The 18,650-nt window shown below is 44.2% G+C and overlaps 2 protein-coding genes across 3 annotated transcripts; one reads left to right on the plus strand and one right to left on the minus strand.

Annotated features, from left to right (window-relative positions):
* The first annotated feature begins 5,568 nt into the window (after positions 1-5,568).
* On the plus strand, positions 5,569-12,648 carry LOC133909445 (mediator of RNA polymerase II transcription subunit 27-like). The gene is made up of 7 exons (XM_062351883.1): positions 5,569-5,975; positions 7,133-7,294; positions 10,952-11,405; positions 11,619-11,678; positions 11,774-11,842; positions 12,034-12,077; positions 12,169-12,648. The coding sequence occupies exons 1-7, from the start codon at positions 5,647-5,649 to the stop codon at positions 12,308-12,310; spliced, it is 1,260 nt and encodes a 419-aa protein (XP_062207867.1). The 5' UTR covers positions 5,569-5,646; the 3' UTR covers positions 12,311-12,648.
* Positions 12,649-12,782: 134 nt separating this feature from the next.
* LOC133909432 (cyclic dof factor 2-like) lies at positions 12,783-17,583 on the minus strand. 2 transcript variants are annotated; one of them, XM_062351864.1, is made up of 2 exons: positions 17,349-17,583; positions 12,783-14,584 (listed from the first exon to the last, which is right to left on the minus strand). In XM_062351864.1, exons 1-2 carry the CDS (start codon positions 17,508-17,510, stop codon positions 13,100-13,102), a joined length of 1,647 nt encoding a protein of 548 aa, XP_062207848.1. In that variant the 5' UTR covers positions 17,511-17,583; the 3' UTR covers positions 12,783-13,099. The 2 variants fall into 2 exon arrangements, with proteins under 2 accessions (XP_062207848.1, XP_062207856.1); XM_062351872.1 differs by lacking the exon at positions 17,349-17,583 and adding an exon at positions 14,992-15,184.
* Between the last annotated feature and the right edge of the window lie 1,067 nt (positions 17,584-18,650).

The raw sequence follows: 18,650 nt of genomic DNA on the forward strand, positions 1-18,650 counted from the left end.
ACACGTCTCTTTCTTGAGTGCATCGCTCCCCAACAAACATCAAAATCATAATCATCATCGTCATGCATATATTGATCCATTAATCATCACCCTTCGTGCGAAAAGAATGTAGTGTTCGCGCAAACTGTGCTTATGCAACTTGCCGCACAAGTGATGTTTCATACATTGTTGCTAACATATTCACTTCTCGTACCATCGCCTTTACGGGACATCATATGTAATCGTCACATGGGTAGACAACCATAATTATCATCGTATGGTGGATGTTCATACGTTATTGCTAATGTATTCACTTCTCCTATCATCACCATATGGGACACATCAGGTCCTTACCTCGCATCAGTTAAGCCTCCAATATTGACCGCTATCGGGATGCGTCCCTTACCTTCTTACCTTTCTCGTCGAGTGTGTCGATGCAATATAAATAATAAAAACATCATAATAAGTAACAGCACAATGCAGAAACAAGAAATTTAAATATAGCAACCAAAAATACATTACACTTAGGGGCAATCATAGAGCTAGATACAAGCTACGCCCTAACCTTACGTTACCTAAGCTCAACTAACTTTAGCTCACAAGCTCGATCACTAAACAATCACATAGGAAAACTTCGGCGTATAAGACCTGCTCCTTGCACATCTCTATCGTGTATCCTCTTTGTCGGTAGCTATCGTCATTGCACCATCAGCTTTCTCTCACATTCTTGCTTTCTTTTGTGAGGGAAGTGTTTCTACTCGCCTTTAACCCATAAGAGAATAAGGTGAGTTAAAGAACAAGTTGATTCATATTAGCAAACTTAAAGCATGAGACAACTCTAAGAAAAAGGTAAGGAATAAAAGAAATCATATCCCTAGAGCATGAAATTAAACATTAATGAGTTTTATTAATGAGATTGGCACATTTTACCTAAAACCACCATATTACCATAACTTATGGTCAACCATGCTCTGATACCAAGCTGTGAGGATCGATCCAAATTAAATTCAAATTAATTATTAGGACGATTATTTAATAAGATGGGAGCTAGCCCGCTCTCGTCTCTCAACGAACCACATGCTAACCCACATCTCACAACACCAATTATAACCACTAATAATTAAAGCGAATATAATTCCGACAGTCACGATATGTGTGATCCGATAATTACTAGAAAAGCTATTACCCACACATACCTTTACAACATGAATATCATAACATAGCAACAAACTAGGGTTCAAAGATTATAAGTTGATACATTAAACAAAAATAAGGTTTCATCTAGCATAACATACAAATATCGCAACGGAAGACACATCTAACAAAATAAAGAATCGGTGGAGCTATTTGCCCACAAGGCAACCAATCGGGGTCAAGGTAGTATAACGACCGCTCGCCATTACACCGCTTCCGGTGGGATTAAAGTAGCTGACACCTAACTTCACCTAAAAAAATAAACAACGTGAGTAGGAAGATACTCATAAGGCTTAATCCATATTTGATATATATAAATAATCCGACTCCAAAGATAATGTATTTGGTCGTTAGCAAAGAAATAAGCACATGGTTAAGTAAATTCATATGCGAAAGTAATTTGACACAAACATGTATGAGTATCTAGACTTAACCAATGTAACAATCTAACCGATAAACATCAACTAAACATATATGTACATGGGAACTAATATAAAAAAAATGAAACAAGAGTTATCTCATCACATCAACCCACATGTGCAACTCTACGACTACTGCAAATAGATAAAAATATGCTTATGACCAAGAGCGTGGTATTTTAAAATATTTTTACACCATATAGGGGTACAACTTTACCCACAAGATTTAACGATCATACGACTCATGCAACCAAACAGGTATATACAAAGGGGTACTTATGTCAATCTTTTTCATATCCGAAACTAACCACTTGCACATGCCCCTATGGCACCGAGACTACCGCGAGCGTGTCTTGGACACCTCCGGCTCCCCGTCACCTTGTTTCTCCTTTTTTTTTTCTCTTACGCGTCATAGGTTAGCACGCAAGCGTTAGATATTTGACTTAAATTACCATTAGATCGACATGTGGTGAGTGTGGTAAGTGCTAGAGCTAACTGCAATAATAATCGATGCTTAAACAACGCAAGCGGTCTATGATGTCTGGGCTACTCTTCTGACCTACCCGGGGAACTCCACATCAGGGCAGAAGAAAACACCATAACAACAACCACATCAACTAACACTATCAACCCAATATGGTTATCAATGTGACAATAATTAAAACCTATAACTCGTGAACGGGGGTTGAACCACCGCTCGACTTCTACCGAAGAATATATGCATAGTTAAGCATTTTGGTTAACTTTTAAATCAAACCATCATCAAGTTAAGCCCTGGTTATAAGAAGATGGATCACTAATAACTCAAGACATGATGTAAAGCATCAACATAGGTTGACCCAACATCAACTCAACAATACGCATAACGTACATAAAACATATTATATCACATTAGACACATATGATCCAAATTAATGGGAGAAATATATTTAGATACTTACCTCGCTGCTTAGCTTCAAATAAAGATCAACCATAAAACCTTCCCGTGTAAACCCGTTACTCTCCAGAATGCCATTCACTAAAAGAATAGATAAGCATCGCAATAAACATATGACAAAATGCCATAAAATATATTTTATAATATATGAAAATATTTTTTCTAGTTAGAACAAGTCATAAGAAGACTAGCACAATTGATTTTGCTAATTTTGAACTTGTAAAGAATTAACGATGAATTAATGAAGTCTTAACCTAATTAATTTATCTCAAAAAGTAATTATTTAGTGGGTGGGATATTTTTTTTGGGTATAGGAGGTTATTATGAAAAAAAATTAGTTCCATAAGTTTTGGAGCTATATAAAATTTATTATGAATTTACAAGTTTTAGCAAAGAAAACAAAAAAGAAAAATGCCTGATGAACAATACAATTCGGAGGTTTTGGGTTGAACTTGGAAAATCCGGGTTCCGAAACTTCCGTGTTAACCTTCGAGTGGGGGTCCTCAGGTATTTTTGGCTAGGATCACCCGTAACCTCCGGATGAGGTCAGAAATGCTGATTTTCGTCAGGATCTCTCTGGAAACGATTTCGATGGTTTTTGGGGTGGGAATTCTAGACATAAAGCATCATCTTGACCTCCTCTACCACGTAGGACAACACACATAAGCTGAAAATGACCGGAGCTCGGCTATTGTCTTCAATGGTGGTGATAGCCATGGTTGGGCTCTTTTGAAGTCGATGGCGGTAGATCCAACCATGAGAATGAAATGAGAGGGGATCGAGATGACATCGTGGAGGGTGGTGGCCGGTTTGAGGAGGAAGAAGAGGTGGCTGAGGTACCTGAGTTCGACGGGGAGGACGACATTTGGCGGGCTATGGTGGAGAAGCTCTCTGGGGACCTCCTCCATAGCCTCCCCTTGCTTCTCCTTCTCTTGGCTCAGTTGGGGAGAGAGAGTGAGAATAAGAGGGAGAGGGAGTGGGTGGGTGAGTGAGAAAGAGAGAGAATGGGTGGGGGAGGGGGCTACTACTATGGAGAGAGGGAGGTGAGGTGGTGGGGCCGATCACCACCTGACTTGTTAGAGAAAGAAAATGCAAATTTAATTTTTTTTAAATTTTTCTTTTTCTTATCTGATTGACTAAATAAAATTGTTTAAAAATTAGACACGATTCTTATAATATATGATTATATTTAAATACGTGATTACGGGTTTCGGCTAACACACTTCACTGCTATAGGTTTTCTAAAAAATTCAGCAGAGGAACATGAGAATTACATTTTATCACAAAAATAAACACATGAAGTTACATCAAATAAAAAGAGCTAATTCCACCACGAAACCTGAAAAGTGGATGAGACTAAGTGCAATTTACTCGTAGGATTCTTGTTCAAGCGGTTTGTGACGTGACAACGGAACACGGGTGTTGTCTTATCACATTATAACATAGATACAATCATACAAACTGTTCAAATAAAATAATATTTAAGTAGGAAAGGTAGGAATTTGAACTAAATCGTTAAAAATTGGAAAAACACAAACAATGGAAAAAAACTATTTGTTGCATGTCGGATAAAAACAATCTGCTGCACAGTCGTAATTACATGCAACACACTTGTAAGTAGCGTATAAATATGGCGGATGCTATTTGTCAGGTTTTTTTTTATGATGAATGTGAGGCATCCCATCCTAATTCGGCGGTCCGCATCCTTTCTTTTACCTCTCATCTTCAATGCAATGTTTTTCTTCTTGCTCTGCCCCAACCGCTCCGCTCCGGTGCCGCCCACCTCCTCCTGTCTTCAACGGTGTCATCGCTCGCCGCCACGCTAACTAATCCATTTTTGAGCTTCCCATTGCCAACCCTACCTACCGCCCGGCTACCCGTAACTCTAGTAACACCACCGCTGCCTCGTCGTAGCCCACCTTTAGTCCGACTGTCACCCCAGCCTCCCTCTAGCCCTCAGAGTCACCGATGAACTCTGAAATCCCCGAATCCTAACCCCTCCCTTAAACTCGCTGCGTTCACACGAGCGCCTGAAATCGAGCGCATAATTTCAGGCATTGAAGATTAGAAAGCATGTATAAATATGGACTGCAATTATTTTTTAGAAGATTTGAATAATAACACCCAAATAGGTTAGTGTCAGATGGGCCTATTATGACCTACTAGCCCAATTGCTATGGGCATCGCAGTTGATGAACTCAAATCCCCAAAGTAGGGGTGACAACGGATCAGATTAAGACTGAATGGAGTAAGAACATACCTGACCCGAAACCTAAAATCCGACTTGATCAAAAATCAAATCGGGAGCAAATCCATCCCACCCCGGATGGGCACTTGAGACTTAGCAGGGAACCCAAAACCCGAGCCTTATCTCTTTCCGCACTCCTCACCTGGGACTCCCAGCTAACCATTTGATCGCCAAATCCACCCATCTTCCCCGCTCGCTCGTAGCAGATCCCGACCACCGGCCGCATCTGCTACCACACACCCTCATCCCCCGACCTCCTCCTCCCCACTGATGCCAGGATGCGCTACTATTCTGCACTGCTGGTCGGGTGCCCGGAGACGTTCGCCGACCTCGTCCGCCGCTACCGCGGCGTGCTACTCGTGGACCTCATCAATCCCGTAACACCCATCTACCTGCTCTAGTGGAACGAGGTTGTTGTCGGGGGTTTGGGATCGAGACTAAAGGCAAGGGAGATGGGAGGCTTGTGGGATTGGTTGAGCATTTCCTTTCCTTTTTTGAATCAAATCAAAATCGAAATAGAGAGACGCGACGAACAGGGTTGAATTGGGTTGGGTTATTTGGGGTCAGAAACGGCTGGGAATAGGTGGAGTGGTCCGGCCGCGGTCACGGTCGTGTCGGGGACGTAGTTCCAGTAGAAATGGGTCGCAAGCGTGTGAAATGTGGAAATGAGCTCTAAGATTTTGAAGCCCGTGAGATAACCATGAATACAAAAATAAACTCGGATCTCAACTCAACTCGGGTTCGGGGCCCAACCCGTGGCCCCGCAACACGGTTTTTACACTGAATCCGGCCCCGCCGGGTCCGCAGGGCCGACACGACCCGCCCACTTACCCCCAAGTGACACGAGCGAAAACGAGAAGGGGGGCAAGATGCAGCAGGCTCAGGCGCAGTCGGCGGCGGCGGTCGCGGTCGCGCCGTCGGCGTCGGCGGTGGAGCCGGCGGCAGCCCACCCGCACGATCCGACTGGCGGGGATGCGCCACCGAAGCAGGTGGCGCAGGCGATGGAGCGGCTGGGGCGCGCGGTCCGGCTCATCGCGGACATCCGGCTCGGCGCGGACCGCCTCCTCGAGGCCCTCTTCGTCGCCGGCAGTGCGCCCGCGCACAGAGCCCACCAGCACGCCTACAGGACCGCGCGCGCCGTCGCCCAGGAGGAGGCCGCCATGCGCCGCCACTTCCAAGACCTCCGCGCCCTCGGCAGGTACCCCCACCCGGACACCCCCAGCATCTCGATCCGGGAGGTTCTTGATAGTTCTCTTGGATTCCTAGAAAGAATCTGCATGGCGTTTTACTCATTGCAGCATTCTATAGTGGTAAATATCAATTTTTCCTGGAAAACAACCCTTACCCTTCTTCTGTTATCAGTGAGATACTCAAATTAACACCTATTATGTTGTCTAACTGATGTTCAGGAAATTGATAACTGTGGTCTAGGATTGCTCTCTGCGTTTGTATCGAAACTCTAGTGTTTAGTGCTTAGGTCAGTCGCCCTGCACACCAAAAATGTCGAATTAGTTTTGTTAAGTAATGCTTACTTTAGTACCTAGTGTCATGTTGGACTTGGAACTGCTCTGCGGCTGTTCTTGGTTTTGGAGCTTATGTTGGTTTCTAGATTGTCTTGCTTAGGCTTTGGTGGTACTTTGAAGATAGGACATCTAATTTAGTTTGATTTAGTTCTTTTCTGATAGTTTTAATCTTATGGTTAGCTGTTTGTCCGTAGTTTGGACTTGTTGGAGAAGCACTTTTGCAAAATATATTTTGTGGAGACGGGTGGCCTTCCTCTATTTTATTCGGACCATTTGGCATTTCTGGCACACATATTAGATTCTTTCTCTAGTACAACATTGTAACCTCTGTGGAACTGTTGTAACTAGAATTAGCACGGATAAGACTTCAGTTTTGAGAAGGAAAAAAAGTGGACTTACTGGTTATATCTGAACCATATTGAATTAAGTTGGCACAATATTTGAAAGGCATGTGAAGAGCCTTGGTTTCAGTTGTCTTCTTTTGCAATTATTCTCCTATTAAACTGATTTAAGGAACTTCTATGCTTAAGGGCATCATTTTCACTTTTTGGTCCATGGACTAACTGTAGTTTTGTGGTGTTTATCATTCTTTCACTTTTAATGAGTCATTGGTGACACAATTCTATTGGTAGGTTCAATGCGTTTGTACTAAAATTTTATTTTCCTTTTTTAAAATTTTAATACAAAATGGCACTATTTCATCAATAGTGATCCGGCTAATCATTTGAATCTGGAAAGGTCCAGTTGTTTAACTATGGCCTAACAAGTATCTTGTAGTCTTTTAGCCATTCTTTTTCATCTGTGAATAATTCCTTTTTTTGCTGTTAGAAAGGCAATTAGAGCAGTCTGGAGTTCTTAATGGAGCCCTTAAAGCTCGAGGCAATTCATGGGGCTTGCACATGCCACTTGTTTGTCCAGACGGTGCTGTTGTAGCTTATGCTTGGAAGCGTCAACTGGCAGGCCAGGCTGGTGCATCTGCTGTTGATAGAACTAGGTAAAATTCATTACCTACTATCTTTTGTTGTCTTGTTTAGCTACTGCTGCAACGTGGCGTGCTTCTTTTCTCTATTTATGATTTGCTGTTGACTTGTGACATTTTCACCAGCCTGCATTAACGGAATGCAGTTTATAATGTTTATTCCACAGTGGTTCTCCCTATAATAATATGCTTCTTTGTGGCAGCTGAATTTGTGCAATCATTGTTCAATTCTGAATATTGCTATGACTTACAATTGGTGCATTGCATAGGTGTTGCCATGGCTCTTATTTGATGAGTTAATCAATGGGAAGTTTATTCCCCCTTTTCCCACTTGTGTTTTTATTTGGAAAAAGCCCCGCATTTGCAAGAAGAATTTGTCTACTATATCCTTCTAACGCAATAATTTTCGTCGTTTCAGTGTTTGGATTGTTTCTACCAAGTTTTTAGTAGTATTGTGTGCTGAACAAAAAATGTTTGTTTTTCCAGTGCGCCTGTATTGTTCTGCATAGAATGGCATTGGAAATGTCGTGATTGTATTATTCATGAGCATGCTTAGATGCAAGTACCGTACATGGTGCTTGCAATCATCCACCAGCCTCTATGGGAAGAGGCCAAGAGTTTAGCACAAATTTCTCCCCCGCCCCTCCTGTTTTGTTTAGTAAACTAAAACATCTAAAAATTACTCACCATGTGTGGTACTGTGATTGTTCCATTTTGTGATAAGGAAAAGGTTCAATCTACGTCTCTCAACTATCCCTTTAATTTCAACCTAAACTCGAATACCTGTTTAAATTCCATCATGGTCTCCAGTCATCGCTGCTGGTTGAGGATGACTAGTGGTGGTATTTGTGGTGATTTTTGGATGTCACCCAATCATCGCTTACTGCTTTAAAGACTTTGCAGGAAACTGGGGAAAAGAGTGTTGGGGAAATGCCCCAGCCCACAAGCATTACCAGGAAGTCACCGGCTGGGGCCACTCCGGAGCCCTAAAGCTCCGGGCTCCCCACCAGGATTACAACCTCCGGAGGCCATAAGGGCTCGTTAGGCCGCTCCTTCTCTAGGTAGGGGAGACAATTAGCCTCTGGAGGAAATATCAGCAAAGAAATGACACCCTTGTAGTCATCTGACACAAAGTGATCGGCAATTAATGCCAGTGCAAGTGGAGACTATCCTGACACCTAGGACAGTGCGGCGTCGTGCCGTAATTGACGATCGGCTTAGCATCGCATCCTTACAGTTGCTTGCACCACTGTATTTGCTATAATAGATAATATCTTCTAGGTAGGGGTAAAAGTATTTTTACCAGGGCTCAGGCTATGTAAGTTCGACCGATCCTGGGCTCTAAAGTATGGTGGTAACTTGTACTGTTATTTCTGTAGGGGCATACTTGTACGTTTATACCTTGAATGACACTATAAATACAGACCCCTGGATACTAAACCAGGAGAGGAATTTTTTGACGATCAATACACAAGGTGTTCCTTCCTCTCCACTTTATTCGGGGAATCGCTATACATTTCGATCCGAGAAAAAACACTAAGTGGTTCCAAGGATACATTATATTACTAAAAACTTGCACATCCAAAGAACACTTACAAAGAGGAGCACCGACATATAGGAAACAAATCATGAGAGAGCAAACCAGAGGGAGAAAGAGTACAAGGTGAAAAAAGAAAACTCCGGAGCCCTAATAGCGGCCGCGCATGAAGCGGCGTATGCGCTTCATTTGATGCCTACCGTTGCGGAGGCTGATGTAGTAGCCAGCCCCAAGCTGCCGGAAGACGAGGACAATGATAACTCCTTCACATCTCTCTTTCCCTCCTCCTTGGCCTATTTTTCTGTCTAGGCCGTCCCTTTCTTCGTTTCCGCCTTTTCCTCCTCATCAATCTCCTTCATCAAGAGATCCTAGTTGACCTCCCTTTCATTGCCGGAGATGTCGATGATCTCGACGGGAGCGACCGCTCGGATTGGAGGTTGAGTCGGAGCAACAGGAGGCAGCCCCTCTGTAAGGATGGAAGCACGATTATTGTCGGTTCCAATCTTGCAAGCACTGGCTCTAGCCTTGCAAGCATGCTCGCGAAATCGCTTGCCTCTGGAGGCGCAGCGGCAGGCGGATCTAAGGCAGGCGTCGGAGGTGACAAACCAGTTGAGACCATCGTCATTTCTGACGATGAGGAGGAAGAAGGCGCCATGCTCAAGCCAAAGAGAAGCGCTCCCTCACACATTAGTGAGGGATCAGCTGGGTGAGGAACCCCAGCTTTTATAGCCGAATTGATTAGTCACACATGTCCGGGGAAGAAAACAGAACAACCGCGGGTGTCGCTTCGCGGCACTTCCCATTGCACCCCTAGGGGCTCGTGGCTACATCCTGGTCGATCCCCGTACGTGCGGTAACACCCTAGTTTTTTGCGTAAATGTCTTGTTGCATTTATGGTTCGGGCCTCCTTTCGGCGCGTGCAAGGGCCGCGGGCACGAAACCTACACATCACCCGGTCAGCTACACCACTGTCACTTCACGTCCTCAAATACTTGGGCCAAGAAAACGAGGAGAATACCATGCTTCCACACGCAATCTTCACTACGACGATTCAAGTGGCGAAAGAACTCACTATTAGGGGGGTTGAAGGGCTCACTCCGGCCCTCATATGGGCTCCAGAGCGCGTGTCTCCGTCACAACCTCGATGGCCATTGGTTCTAGCGATGGCCAGGCCTCCGGCCTCCACATAAACTCTGGAACCCAGGGGAAACCAAGTAATTCCCTCCAGATAACTTTGTCTCCGTCGGAGTCTTGCCACCATCACTCGCGGTCACTATGGAGAGACTCCTCGATGGTGAGGGGTTGTTCAGGAGATCTTGACTATGAGGTTGGATTGGAGCTAATTCGTTCTAAACATTTGCTCACCCCTCCGAACCTCGGGGTCAATAGATGAGGGGTACTGTTGGGGAAAATGCCCTAGCTCATAAGCATTACCAGGAAGTCATTGGCTGGGGTTACTACGGAGCCCTAAGGCTCCGAGTTCCCCATCAGGATTACAACCTCCGAAGGCCGTAAGGGCTCATCAGGCCGCTCCTTCTCCAGGTAGAGGAGATAGCTAGCCTTCGGAGGAAATATCAGCAAAGAAAAGACATCCATGCAGTCATCTGACACGAAGTGATCGGCAGTTAATGCCAGTGCAAGTGGAGGCTATCCTGACACCCGGGATAGTACGACGTCGTGCCGCAATTGACGACCGGCTCAGCATTGTATTCTTACGATTGTATGCACCACTGTATTTGCCATAATAGATAATTCTTCTAGGTAAGGGTAAAAGTATTTTTTACCAGGGCTTGGGCTGTGTAAGTTCGACCAGTCCTGAGCCCTGCGGTATGGCGGTAACTGGTACCGTTATTTCTGTAGGGGCATACTTGTACGTTTATACCCCGAATGACACTATAAATACAGACCCCTGCCACCAGACCAGGAGAGGAATTTTTTGACGATCAATACACAAGGTGTTTCTTCCTCTCCACTTCTTCTCCAAGCTTAAGCCATCCGTGTGAGTGTTCTCACCGTACTTGTTCATGGAAGACATTCTCTTCCAACAACAAAGAGTTTCTACTCTTGCATTATTCATGCGTTATAATGTTTGGATTGTTGATTTTGGATTCATGCTCATCCAATGCTTTTTTCAGGTTAGCTCTCAAGGCCTTCACTGACCAGAAAAGAAGATTCTTTCCTCATCTAGAAGATGAAGCGCTTAGCCATCTCCATGATGATGAACCTGGTGTCGCCAAAAAACCTAGGTTTTCTGCCAGCAATGCAGAGCTAGAGGAAAAAACTTTATCTGAAATACTGAAAAATCTAGAAAATGAAGTACCTAACATGAAAATATTCACATACCGGCATCTGGATTGGTCAAAAAGAGCTTCATCATTAGCATCTCTAATGGATGATGACTTTGTGGATCCATCTAAAGTGTTGAACCTGCAAAATATGGGCAAAATGAGATCTGGTGCTCTGTCAACTTCCATAGACCAGGTTGCAGTAATTGAGTTGCTGGTTCCTTCAATATTTAGAGCTATTGTGTCATTGCATCCTGCTGGATCTACTGATCCTGATGCCGTGGCATTCTTCTCCCCCACTGAGGTAAGGATATTTTCCAAAAGTTAACTCTGTCCAGCTCAATTATTAACTTTGCATAACCAGCCATGCATTGGTGTTGGCAGTATGTGTCTGATTATAAGTTGCCTATGTACCAAGATCACTTCATTGTTTTAGCAAGTTTTTATTAATACTCTTAATGGGCAAATTAAGTGACCAAGACATCCTTTTTGACACATGATGTAAATATTCTACTAGGGAGGAAGCTACCTTCACGCAAGAGGCCTGTCGGTGCATCATGTATTTAAGCATGTAAAGGCAAGTGCTTCTATGTTCTTTTTATTTATTTTTTCTGATAAGAGGCACTACAAGCGAAAGATGGGTGTAGTTAATTGAATATGTTGATTATGCAGGAGCATGCTGACAAGGCGTTACAGTACTTTATCAGTGTGGAACCCAGTAAAGCACTATCTCTATTATTGGTAAGTTGCAAACTTGCAATAATTATTAGTCCCTTGGATACCGTCGTATTAGTAATCCAGTCATTGAGATTTTATTTTTATGGGGATAGTCATTGCCAAAAAACTGATTGACACTATCCCTAGTTCCTAGGCTTTCGTTGTTTCTTCATTTTGGACATTTTCTGTTACTAAAAACATGTTATTTTCTGCAGCGTTGGATCGCCAGCTATCAGACTCTATTTACAAAGGTTTGCAGGTAATGCCCCTAGATGTTTAACTTGATGCACATAGTATTGTTAGTGTTTCTGCCCTGCGAATAAGTAATGCTTGGATCACTTTGTATGCAGCAAATGCCGACGACTTCTGCTGATGGACAAGTCCCTGGCTTTGCTTTTACCTCCTGTCCACCGCCCCTATCACCAGACTTCAAATGTTGGTTCAGATCTTCAGGAGGCCTATCATATTGGATGCTCTTCCTATGATGGCTAATGCTTCTAACGATACTCGAGACTCTTTAGATGGCATACGATGCTTTTGACGTTGTCACCTGACAACGTACATGTACAACAATCTTTCTGTGTAGAACAGTGGTTTTTGGAAATGCATGTAGCACAGTTGTTAATTTATGAACAAAAGGCTTGGTAATTGATTAGGTACTTGGGTTGGATTTTCTTTATTAGCAAGCATTCTGGGATCAGGTGTTACAGAACTTAAATAGTTATGTTAAGTTTTTTTATGTATGTGTACCTTGATTACTTGAAGTGTTATCAGCATCAGTGCTGCACGGTGAATTGCAATTTTAATTGAAAATAACATTAATGCTTACATTGCTATTGTACCTCGATTGAGCTATGCTTTCCTCTGCATGCCAACTGTTCATAGAGATTAAACTTGTGTTTGTCCAACTTTACTTGCGAATTCGGTGCAACAATAAAACAGAATCGACATTTCAAACGATGTGTTGGAGTATAGGTAGTTCTTTTAGCACTCACTGCAGAGTTATCAGTTACAATGCCAACTGTTTACAGTTTAAACCAATAATACTAGGAGAGGCAAACCAGGGGGTCTATTCCTGACTGGAACCTAAATATACACAACCACTTTGTCAAGTATTTACAATACATATACATCTCGAAGGAGTTCGCATGAAAGCTCTGCAAGTTCCACTAAGTTAGTGGCTATACAAGCTCTCTGCTGATCTTTTCACATACCGCAAAAACTCTACTAACATGTACATATTACAGTACCAAAACTATAAGATAGACTGCAGGCATGGAGTTAAGAGCTCTCCTGGAACGATTGCGAACGCGATAGCGCTGCCGGATTCGCCTGTAAAACCTGAGCACCGTCTGATGTCTGGCCTTTGCTCTCAACCTTGGATCGGAAAGGCTTGAATGTGCCAGGGTCCCCAGGTTTGATGCCAAGGGTGGTCCATATTGAACTCTTTGCAGCCTCATCAGGATCATCGATCCTGAGCGTCTTGGGAACCCACAATGATTTCTCCTTCTCCTCTTTCAGCGGATTAGAATCCCTGGAATGTTTCCCCAGAGTAGGAGATCCATTGCCTGAACAGCTGCTGTTGCTTGACGATGATGGTGACACGCAACCGTTAGGTCTGACCCACGGTATGTTCCACGTCGTGGCTGGCCATCCAGAGAAGCAACCCCAAAGTGCAGGTGGCACGAGAGGGTAGGGAAATGCTGGCCCAGGAAATCTTGAGGGCGGCATCATGGGAGAGTTCATCCATGGAGCTGAACTTGTACTGCTGCCCTCTGAAGGTGAAACAGATTCGGGCATACTACCTGGCACCATTACAGGGAGATTGTTCCATCCTACACTCCAAGGGTACATGAAAGGGGCTCCAAGGTAATACTGGGGCACTGGGGTAACTCCATTACAATAAACCGGTGCTCCATTCTTATCAACGTGAACTGCGTTTTCAGGCAGACCATTGTATAATGTGACAGAAGATGCACAAGGGTTATCTTCCCTGTTTTCACCTCTTGGTGCTGATCCAGCGTTGGTTACATTCTGCTCATCAATGTTCAGTGCTGACACCATCGATTCACAAAGTGGAACCTCAGGCCCAAATTTGAGAGCTGTTTCATTTCTACTGGTTGGCTGTATCAGAGCAGAAGGTGAATGTACAAGAGCTTCGGGGAGTACAGTGCACTTAGAGATGTCCACTCTAGACCCCATCATACAATCAGGGGCCATCAGCAATTGACGGTAGTGCAATGATGAGTTCTTACTTTTGCGCCTCCCGGCACCAACAGGAACATTCCTCATAGTCCCCCCTGCAGTCCAGTACCTTTGGCAATTCTTACAGAAGTGCCTAGGTTGATTAACATTGTAGTTGTTGTAATAGCAGAACTTTGTATCCATACTGTTGCACCGAGGACAAGGTAGAATCTTATCTGGTTTCTTAAGTGCCTTGTCCTGGCCTGATTCGTCATTTGCTGTCTTCTCATTCTCCCCCTTTGGGTCTGACGCTGCTTTATCTTCAGGACTGTTCATCTGGCCTTGATCTTCTTTCTTATGGTCTAAAGTAGATGAACTGTCTGGTTCTACATTTTCCGGCATTTGTGGCGGATCAACTTTCATTTCCTCATCTTCTTTCTCTTGAGGCACATCACCCTTCATTTCATTTTCTTTTTTCTCTTCTGGTGCATCAACTTTCATTTCATTATCCTTTTCCTCTTGTGGCGCATCAACCTTCATTTCACTATCTTCTTTCTCTTCTTTTCCGCCATTGTGTTGATCCTAGAAGATTATAGCAAGAAACTCTATTAGAAGAGGTCTCGAATTCAAATAAAACTGTAGTTGGAATTTTACATCTAACAACGGGATAGAACATTGTGTTTGTGCACGTGTCGTAAGGTCTAAAACAAGCTAAGGAAAAATAGGCCTTGGCTGAATAGTTCAACGAGATAGATCAAGGAAAACACTAACAATACTTGGATCAATTATAGTCATCTTATTCGGCTTTATTTGTTCTTCCAGAGAAGAGAAATATTATCAGATAATTATATGAATTTTCCCATAAAGTATTTAATTTTGTTACTCCAAGCATAGAAAACATGGAAGTATTAAGTCATCTTATCCGCAAAAAACATATCATGTAAATTCAAAATTGGGCAGATGGGGTAGAGAAATCCGCATTAACCCACCATGTGATTCAAGTCCTGTAGCTTGGATCCAAATTTGATCACCTTTATCCTCCTCCATACACAGTACAATGGTACGTGAAGTAGAGAAAGACTCAGGACAATGCCCAATCATCAATGAAGTAAGGGATTAGTAAAGTTTTTCTCTCTTATCCCTATTGCTCACATAATCCTACGCGGCCTCGCCTTGTTTCGCTTTCCTATGATCTGTTTATACAGATTGTACCAGATCCCTGTTAATGAAATCAAAGCACCAAGAGAAGCACCCAAGTGACCAATCTTGGACAAATGAAAGTGAAAAGGCCATGGTCCATGGAAGTATTAGAGATAAAATCTCCCTTGTATAGAAGTTTCTTCTTGTATTTGGTATTCACCGGGTATATATGGAATTGTATCCCGGCTGTTGTAATCTCAACCATATTTGGTTGATTTCCCTTGTACATCACGGCACCTGCTGGCCGTATATATAAAGAGCACGCCCAGGCCTCCAGCCGTGTGGTGATTAGCCTAAACATCATATCTCTCTCGATCTCTATTCTATTTCATGGTATCAGGATTTTAATCGATCCAATCCACCTTCCACTACTCTCCCTTCCTGGCCGATGGGTTCCACCGCTGATGGCGCTCTGAACACCAGCGTCGCCCCGGCGATGCCCCCTTCGGCACACACTGCTGCTGTCCGCCTCCCGGTCGTCCTCAACCTGCAGGAATCGAACTACACCAAGTGGAGCACCTTCTTCCTCGCGCTCTGCGGCAAGTTCAACCTTCTTCCACACGTTCAGCAGGCTACACCGACGCCGGGCGACCCGAACTGGGTGCAAGACGACTACACAGTCAAGTCTTGGCTGTACGGCTCCGTCTCCACCAACCTCTTGCAACAGCAACAATTGTGTATTGTGACAACATCAGCACTGTCTACATGTCCGCAAACCCAATCCAGTATCGTCGCACCAAGCACATCGAGATCGACATTCACTTCATTCGGGAAAAGGTGTCTCTCGGTGAAATTTGAGTGCTTCATGTGCCTTCTTCTCATCAGTTTGCCGACATCATGACAAAAGGCTTGCCTACACAACTGTTTTCAGATTTCAAGTCCAGTCTATGCGTTCGGTCTCCTCCTGAATCCGCACAAGGACTGCGGGCGGGTATTAGAGATAAAATCTCCCTTGTATAGAAGTTTCTTCTTGTATTTGGTATTCACCGGGTATATATGGAATTGTATCCCGGCTGTTGTAATCTCAACCATATTTGGTTGATTTCCCTTGTACATCACGGCACCTGCTGGCCGTATATATAAAGAGCATGCCCAAGCCTCCAGCCGTGTGGTGATTAGCCTAAACATCATATCTCTCTCGATCTCTATTCTATTTCAGGAAGGACCACCACAAGCTAAAAGAAGCTAGATCTTAGCACTATTTTCTTACTTTGCACTCCTCGGAACTAACTACTTTTGAGGAGGCATGGATGACAACACCCTACCAACTATATGCTTATTGCCTTAGCATATGGTACCTCATCTGCACCCCCAGGTACCCAACAGCTACGCAGTCTTTTTTGGCAGCTTAATGGGATTTTGCACCCAAAAGTTTGTGCTCGAGCATAGACTGAGATCAAGGTCTCTCGTCTGGAACAAGGAAAATTTTATCGGTTTCTACAGGAACTGAACTGCTACCTACTAAGAGCATGTTTGGTTCATAGCCACATATTGCCACACTTTGCCACGTCTAAGGTTAACCAAGTTTGACTAGCTTAGACAGCCGTTTGGTTTGCAGCCATAGTTGTGGTCCCATTATTATGGCCCCACGTATCAGAGATTCAGAAAAATATGGTAAGATTCTGTTAAGCAGTTTAAGTTATGGCAGCTTAGACAAAAACATTTAACATGCTTAGGCATTCTTAGGCTGTGAAACAAACATGCTCTAAAATTCATGTGATCCATTAGCGTCCAAAAACAATCATGTGATCCAGGCCCCCAAAGGGTGTACGGACGGTAAAAGTATCATTATCCTTATTCTTGCCTTGTTGGGTCTATCCACTCGTAAATCCAAACCGAATTTCGTGGTCATCTTGATCGGCATGCACATCTTAGAGTTTATACAAACAATGAATTCACCCTCTTCTTAGTTTTGGCTACTAAATTCTAAACTCGATGAAAACTCTTAAAAATTCTGAACTCGATGAGACTGATGAAACTTATTTAATCACAAAAAAAAAGAAAGTTGAGAACAACGCACACAAAAGTTGAGTGAGTACAGATTGAACCGCTGATCAAACGAATGCCTGTCCCTTTCGTTCCCCCCAAGCGATAAGCCTCTCACGAAGCAATAATTAACGTACAAGATTATACGCAAGCGGCTAACCTCAGCCGTCGCCTCCTCCTCCGGCGCCGGTGGCTGCAGCTCCTCCGGCGGCTGGTCGTGGCGGGGCGGCTCCTCCGCTTCCGTGTTCCAGAGCGAGGGCTCAGGGGCCACCGGGATCGCCCGGCCGAAGAGCTTTATGCCCAGATCCTTCTGATCCGACATCCTCCCGTCCTCAAAGCCGACAGGAACACAAGCTGCTGCCGCCTCTCGAAGCGGGGAGAGAGAGAGAGAGAGGGGGGGGGGGGGGGGGAACAGAGGAATTTGAGAGGGGGGCCTCGTTATAAAAGCAAATCGCGCGCCCCGGGGTGGGGGGGGGGGGGACAGCTGGCGTCCAGGTCAGCGGCGCGCGGCGCTCGTCAGCCACCAGTTTTTCGTGGCTCTTTTTGTATTTCGAGAGGAGCGAGTTTTCGTGGCTGGGAGGGCGCCGGGTGACGTCAGCGCGGGACAGGGGTGCGTATCTCTCAAAAAGCGGAGCGGAAAAGGGTGGCCACCAGCCCAGGCTTTTTCTACTCTTTCCTCCCCCTCACCCTGGACCTACTTTTCGGAAAATAATTTTATAAGGTTTGATCACCATTTCTTTTGAGACCACGGTCGCGTCGGTACATCTCTTCATCGTTTCCATTGTGCACCTAGCAAGACAGATATTGGCAAAGCAGCGCGGGTGGCAGGATGAGCGCGACGGCACATAGCGAACGCCTGCGGCCATGATCACGTCCAGCGCCAAAGAGCTCAGCGGAGGTGGTTGGCAGCAGCGAATAGGAGTAGCGGTGGAGCGGTGGAGGCGTAGGTGGAAATCCCTACATACCTGTCATTAAAGACTAGGTTTGGTTCTGATATTTCGGTGATCTGAGACGAGATTAAAAATAAGATTTTATTATTAAATATAAATCGTTCAGATCTATTTTTTTCAATTTGCTTTTAGACCGATATACACAACATATAGAGCCTTTGAATTTTAGAGGCCTAAGACGATCACACCTCTCGACCCCCTCCGGATCAACCCTGTCAAAGACCTCGATAAAGGTGGTTGATAGCAACGAGTAGAATAGCAGTGAAGGTGTAAGTGGGAATCCTTACACGTCCACGTAGTGTCTACTTCAGTACACTATCCTCTTTATCCTATAATCAATCCAAATACATAAGTAGCTAGGAGCACACACTCCATTTTTATCTCATTCTCTCTTTCACTCACGTCCACAAACAATCCCCTTTCAGTCTGTGTCGTACAATCAAAGCATTTTTGTGTTGGGTCATCCTAAGCACGATCCATTTTTTCATTGTAGATAAAGCTACTCATCGTAT

Source organism: Phragmites australis, chromosome 1, assembly GCF_958298935.1.
Source record: "Phragmites australis chromosome 1, lpPhrAust1.1, whole genome shotgun sequence".
NCBI lineage: Eukaryota > Viridiplantae > Streptophyta > Magnoliopsida > Poales > Poaceae > Phragmites > Phragmites australis.

Excerpts from the sequence above, each read along its gene's own strand:
- LOC133909432 (XM_062351864.1), bottom strand. The coding sequence starts at position 17,510 with ATGTCGGATCAGAAGGATCTGGGCATAAAGCTCTTCGGCCGGGCGATC. Across the intron at positions 14,585-17,348 it reads AGGAGGAGGCGACGGCTGAG|GATCAACACAATGGCGGAAA; the intron begins GTTAGCCGCTTG and ends ATAATCTTCTAG.
- LOC133909445 (XM_062351883.1), top strand. The coding sequence starts at position 5,647 with ATGCAGCAGGCTCAGGCGCAGTCGGCGGCGGCGGTCGCGGTCGCGCCG. Across the intron at positions 5,976-7,132 it reads GACCTCCGCGCCCTCGGCAG|GCAATTAGAGCAGTCTGGAG; the intron begins GTACCCCCACCC and ends GCTGTTAGAAAG. Across the intron at positions 11,679-11,773 it reads ATGTATTTAAGCATGTAAAG|GAGCATGCTGACAAGGCGTT; the intron begins GCAAGTGCTTCT and ends TTGATTATGCAG.